This window comes from Gossypium raimondii, chromosome 4 (assembly GCF_025698545.1).
Source record: "Gossypium raimondii isolate GPD5lz chromosome 4, ASM2569854v1, whole genome shotgun sequence".
Taxonomy (NCBI): domain Eukaryota; kingdom Viridiplantae; phylum Streptophyta; class Magnoliopsida; order Malvales; family Malvaceae; genus Gossypium; species Gossypium raimondii.
The window spans coordinates 42,789,561-42,796,490 of NC_068568.1; the positions used below are offsets into that span (position 1 = coordinate 42,789,561).

A 6,930-nucleotide genomic window follows, 5' to 3' on the forward strand; every position below is an offset into this window, starting at 1 on the left:
CGTTTGTGCCTGAGTGAAGTGTCTTATTTGTACTTATATTTTGTGATGTGTTGAATCTATTCTGCTTGTTTAGAACTCTTCTTCTGATTTTTTTAGTAGTCATTCATGCTTTACTAATTAGGGTTGGTAAACAAAAAGAACTCCCATTCTAGATTTCTATGTTTTGTCTTTGAATGTTGCGCCTTTTACATAGTTTGAAAAGTTAATATCCTCCTAAACCGTCCATTTGGTTTATTGGATTTTGTATAATTTTTACTTTGGATTTATGCTTATGATAAAAGTTTTCAGTTAGATTTTATTACATAAATGGGTTTTTGCAAATGAACAAATAATTATTTAGAGTATGTTTACCAAGTATTGTTACAATTGATCCCTCCTTTCTTGCAATTTGGAGGAATTAGTAAGAAAAAAAGCGTGAGAAAGCCAAGAAGGCAGCATCTACCTCCCAAACCAATGTTTCTGATGTTAGCTTAAATGAAAAACAACAATTAGAAATAACAATTTTTGAAGTGTACTACTTGTAATAACAATTTCCTAACACAAATAAACATTTTTTGAAGTGTACTTTTTGATGTCTTAGAAATATGCCATTATAAGTATCCATGGTTATATTTAACTCATCTGATGCAATTTGACATGCCATAATATATGCAATTTATTACTAGTCTTTGTTGTTCTATCCATAAGAACCATGATATAATGGATGACTATATTTGTATCCTTAGATCTGTGTCTTGTGTTTACCATCTTGCCTTTTGGTGTGCATGAGCTGGATCTACTCTTTGTTTGGTTTGGATATAAGAGGCAATGATAAGGAGACTCTTGAGCATTTTAGTTATAATGCACTGTTTTGTATTTCAAGCCTAATGTCATGTTGGTTTCTTAAGATAAGGTAATACTAATGGTTGGTCAAAGAACTCGAAGAAGTTGTTGAAATGAAAACATTGTTGTATGTTTTGAAGCTCCTAATACACTCACACAGATAATTTTATGTAGAAAACTATAATTTTAAGTATATATATGTAAAGTATAATTTGGCTTTAAGGTTGAAGATCTTGATACTTTAATGTGGTGTAATATTAGTTATGCACTTGGAAAATATTGTTGTTATCATGTGGTGTACTACTAATTATACATTTGGATAATATTATTAATTTCTAGTAGTAATTGTGGTTTGGAAACTAATTTATAATTATTCAATCCTTGTTTTTTATTTTTTAACACAATTACAAATAATTTATTTGAATTTGATTGTTTTCAATTTATGACGGTTAATATTGTAGTTTAATAATTGAGTATTATTATATATTTAATAATAAATCATTGCTATATATGTAAAAACAATTTAAAATATAAAATTTATTAATATATGTAAAAATAACTTTTCCGGAAAATATTTTTAGGAAATCTACCGAACAACATAAAATATTTTACATAGATTCATCCAAACACCAGAAAATATTTTCAGTAAATCATTTTTCAGAAATCATTTTTTGAAAAACATTTTACTGGCAAACAAACAGACCCTTATATTTTTTTCCGAAGGGGCAACACGGTAAAACATGCATTGTTAGTTTCCTAAAAAAAAGCAACTGACCAGATTTTTCACAATAGTTAGAGGATTTTCCAGAACTGAAAATATTTAAAAAAAAAGAAAAAACCAAAAAAATTATCCAAAAAGAAACACACACGGTACATGTCGTAGACACGTGTTAAGACGGACATGGACACGCCATACCAAGTCTGAGCGGCGATTTGTATACCCGAGTAAAGAAGGTGAAACACAATTGATATTGCACTTCTCGAAAGAAATCATAAAACAAAGCAAAAAAAATGTAGTTGAAAATTTGATTGAAAATTGTTAAAAAGAACTCAGATGAGAGAAAAGGAGAATGAGAAAAAGATTGATGTTTGGTTGTTATGTAAACAGAGAAAAATGACCTGCTATTTATATTGTTTTCTAAAAGGGTAAAATGGTAAAATATAATGTTAGTTTCTTCAAAAAATGCAATTGACCAGGTTTTTTTGCAACAATCAGAGAATTTTCAGCAATTGAAAATATTTTTAAAATAATTTAAAAAAGAAAAACATAAATTTTATCCAAAAGGAAACACGTGCGGTACGTGTTGTAGATACATATTAACATGGAAATAGATCTAGTCGGGCGGCGGCTCGTACACTTAAATAAAAAAGGTGGAACACAATTGATATTACTCTTCTCGAAAGGAATCATAAAACAAAGCAGAAATTGTAGTAAAAAAATTGACTGAAAAACTACTAAAAATAAAACAGACGAAAGAAAAGGAGAATGAGAGAGATTGTTGTTTGCTTGTTATGTAAAATGAGGAAAATGACCTGCTATTTATGCTATTTTCCAAAGGAGTAAAACGGTAAAACACGCAGTGTCAGTTTCTTTAAACAATGAAACTTATCAGATTTTCCACAACAGTTAGATGATTTTCTGTAATTGAAAATATTCTGAAAAAAAAGTTGAAAAAAAAACAGAAAAATTTTTCTAAAAAGAAACACGCGGGGTACCTGTCAAAGACACGTGTTAAGACGGAAACGGACACGAACTAGGTCAAGTGGCGATTCGTACACACGAATAAAGAAGGTGAAACAAAATTGATAATGTTTTTCTCGAAAGGAATTGACAAACAAAGCAGAAAATGTAGTGGAAAATTTGACTAAAAAATTGGTAAAAAGAAAACAGACAAAAGAAAAAGAGCATGAGAGACAAATTGTTGTTTGTTTGTTATGTAAAATTAGGAAAATGACTTACTATTTATATTGTTTCTTGAAAGGGCAAAGTGGTAAAACACACCGTGTTAGTCTTCTAAAAAAAATACAAGTGACCAAATTTTCCGCATTAATGAGAGGAATATTTATCAAAAAAAAAAAAATGCCAGTACATATCGTAGACATAGACATAGACTTGGTGACAGCGATGCATGTGTGTTGGGCTTTCAGATTACTGAATGAGGATAAGAGAAAATACAATATTTAAACCCCTTTAAAATCAATTTCTCACTTTTCATTATTAACATAAAGAAAATGAAACAAACTAGGAAAAGGTTTAATGGCGGATGAAGATGTTGTAGAGATTCAGAAATTGTGAACTTTTTGTAAAATACATGATTTTTTTAAATAAAAAAGACGAGAAAATTCGGTAAAAATTTGTGAAAGCTGAATGAGGTTTTCGTTGTAATATAGTATAGTAAAATTAGCCATAAACATTGACAGTTGTCAATTACAGTGGAATGAGATGCTTTTACTAAGACATGTTGTCAAAATTATTAAAAATATAATTTTATTGTCATAACATCAGTAATTAATGCGGGAAATCACCTTTCATGGCGCTCAATATGATTTTTTTAATGAGATAGTGGTCACTCTTTATTACGCCATGGTATAAGTAAATTTAAAATAATTTTTTGAAAGTAGAAATAGATTTTAATTTTAGAAACAATGTTTCTCTAATACAAGTAAAAATATTAGCATTATCTAAATTGTATATCACTTACTCTCTAATATTTATAGTATTTTATTGTAGGAAGGAAAGCAACCAAAAAGAGAAAGATGAAATTACCTATTTAGTTTCGATAAATTCTATATTTGAAAACTTTTGAGAATTGACTTTTTTGTTACAGTTGAGAAATATAATATTTTATTAAGAAACATAATTAATACTTCTTTTCATTAAATAATATTAACATAAAAATTGAGAAATTGTTATTACTTAGAAATAAAACATAGCACATTTTAATAAAAATATTTTTAAATATATAATTTTAATTGAACAAAATATTTTCATATTTTTAATTCATTTGGTTTTCAAATTAAACAAATATTTTATTTGTATGCATTAATTAATTTTAGTTGGAATTTAATATTTTAATAATTTTAATTCATTTGATTTTCATTTCATTGAATAAAATAATATATTATTATTTTTAAATATATAATTTCACATATCCAATCAAAATATATAAAACTTATTAAAAATAAGTATATTGAATTTTATACATAAAAGATAATTGTTAAAATTTGTTGTTTTAAGGATAAACATAAATAATTTTATATTTAAATTTTAGGTATTGACGTGAAAAAAATTTAGATTGTTGAGATCAACTCGGAGCTGTAGTATTATACACACACACACGCGATATATATGATATATGATTCTATATAGAGTAAAAATGATAAAATACTGTATAAATTCAAACCACATACATGGTCAAACCAATTAGGATGAAGACCGCCTTCCTCAAGTATTACTTAGCCGACTCTGGGACACAACCTTACGCAAAACAAAACTTATGGCTGCTAAATTGGTATTGATTATGTTCTTCTATATAAATTCATGCAGTGATATATCATACATACCAACATTCAAGTTCAATGGCGGCTTCCATATTCCACAACAATGTTATTCTCACATTCCTATTTATTTTCCCATTTTTCAACCCAACCTTTGCAGGATTTACCGTAAGTTCTTTTCCTAAAAACCCTAAAGCTTTATGTTGCATATTGTGGGAATCCATTCTAAGGACAATTTCTTTTGTTAGAAGTCAGAAGATTTTCAAAACAGTTAAAATGGTTTTCACTTTCAAAATGGACAATATCTCCTAATACCAATATTTATAAGATGTTTGTTGTTTGCAGTGGAAGTCTGTTGCCAAAGAGCCCAAGTCTTCACAAAACTGGGTGAACCATGGTGGGGACTTATATAACCGAAGACATGCGGAGAAGGAGACCATGATCAGCCCTGAAACAGTCTCCAATTTGCGTTTGAAATGGGAATTCATTGCAGGCAAAGACATAACCGCGACGCCAGCGATTTTCGATGGAACCCTTTATTTTCCGAGCTGGAACGGGAACATCTATGCTATTAAAGCCTGTGATGGGTCCCTTGTTTGGGAGAAAAACTTGGAGGAGTTAACTGGGCTTAATGCCACTGGTTTTATCGTGAATGTTAACTGGACAGTTGCAAGAGCAACGCCAACAATTGCAGATGATTTGCTCATCATTGGAATCTCTGGCCCTGCCATTGTTATTGCTGTCGAAAGATTAACTGGCGAGCTTGTTTGGTCAACCCTGCTTGATAACCATCCCGCTGGTATCATCACTATGTCTGGAACTTACTATAAAGGGTTAGTTTGTTTTGTTCCCATTTTCATTTTTCTTTCAAATATTCATATTCAATATTTGTGTTTATGCATGTCTTGATATAAGTTTAAAGATATTATTTTCCAAAAACCTCTAGATTCAAAGAAAAAAAAAATCCTAAAAACTATCCAATGGGGATCGTGGAACAAAGTTGGGGGTTAGTAAAAATTTTAAAAATAATATATATCTAATACCCATGTTAAAAGAGATAAAGAATAGATTAAAAAAGCATAGGCAATTTACATCTAAGAAATCTTGCAGGCATTTTTACGTAGGGACATCTTCATCAGAAGAAGGCGCAAGCATAGAGCAATGCTGCATATTCCGCGGTAGCTTTGCCAAATTAGATGTCCGGTCTGGCAAAGTCCTATGGCAAACCTTTACTTTACCTGATAATTTCGGTCAAAAGGGGGAATATGCGGGAGCAGCCATTTGGGGAAGTAGTCCATCCATCGATACAACTCGAAACCATATCTATGTTAGCACCGGGAACCTATATTCAGCCCCTCTTCGAATACGCCAATGTCAAGAAGCTGAGAATAATCAAACAGTGCCGACTAGTCCAGACAAGTGTATTGAGCCTGAAAACCACTCAAATTCAATCTTAGCTTTTGATTTGGAAACTGGTGTAATCAAATGGTATCGTCAGCTAGGGGGATATGATCTTTGGTTCTTAGCCTGCAATAATCTTTCCACCCCGAATTGTCCTCCTGGTCCAAACCCTGATGCCGATTTCGGAGAGGCCCCGATGATGCTAAGTATCGATGTCAATGGAACTAAGCGAGATATTGCCGTTGCTGTTCAAAAAAGTGGATTTGCTTGGGCTCTAAATCGAGATAATGGTGACCTTATTTGGTCTACTGTAAGTTTGTCTTCATTGTGTCCTTTTCTATCCATTGTTTTCCTTTAAAACCTTCACTCTGGATGTATAGGAGGTCGGACCTGGTGGTCCAGGAGGAGGAGGCACTTGGGGTGCGGCTACGGATAAGAAGAGGGTCTACACCAACTTAGCCAACTCGCTATTCATGAATTTTACTTTGATACCGTCCCAAACAAATACGAATGCTAGTGGATGGGTGGCAATGGATGCTAAAAGCGGTGAAATCCTATGGTCGACAGCGGATCCGAGCAATTCCAGAGTTAGTGGTCCTGTCACCATAGCAAATGGTGTACTTTTTGCTGGTTCAACAGATAAACAAGGACCTATATATGCCATTGATGCTAAAAATGGGAGAATTTTGTGGTCATATGAGACTGGTGCAACTGTTTATGGTGGAATGTCGGTGAGCAATGGATGCATTTATGTTGGTAATGGATATAAGGTCAATATAGGAGCTTTTATTCCAACTTATTCTGCTGGAACCTCACTTTTTGCCTTTTGTTTGACCTAAAAACTTTAATGGGTGTAAAGGGCCCTATTTTAGTCATAATTGGTTTGTTTCTCTTTTTAATTATATGAAGATAGTGGTGTTTATTCATGTAAAATTGGCTTAACCAATAAAATACAATTTAAATTATACTATTTTCTCATCTTAGTATTTACAAGCTCATTGGTACCTAATTTTTTTTCAAGTTAGTACCTCCATTAGTCCAATTGTTAGTTAAATTGTTAAGTGTATTTTAAAAAAAAAAAAAAACACTTAACCCATAAATTATTACCTAAATTATACTCTTTTTTTCAAGTTGATACCTGAACTTTTTTTAACACAAGTAGAGGTGTTGATGGGCCGAGCCGGGTTAGATTCAAGTCAGGCTTAAGTA

General features: G+C 31.4%; 1 protein-coding gene across 1 annotated transcript; it reads left to right on the plus strand.

Annotated features, from left to right (window-relative positions):
• The first annotated feature begins 4,303 nt into the window (after nucleotides 1-4,303).
• On the plus strand, nucleotides 4,304-6,691 carry LOC105780870 (uncharacterized). The gene is made up of 4 exons (XM_012605400.2): nucleotides 4,304-4,488; nucleotides 4,666-5,153; nucleotides 5,431-6,031; nucleotides 6,102-6,691. The coding sequence occupies exons 1-4, from the start codon at nucleotides 4,402-4,404 to the stop codon at nucleotides 6,558-6,560; spliced, it is 1,635 nt and encodes a 544-aa protein (XP_012460854.1). The 5' UTR covers nucleotides 4,304-4,401; the 3' UTR covers nucleotides 6,561-6,691.
• Nucleotides 6,692-6,930: the final 239 nt, after the last annotated feature.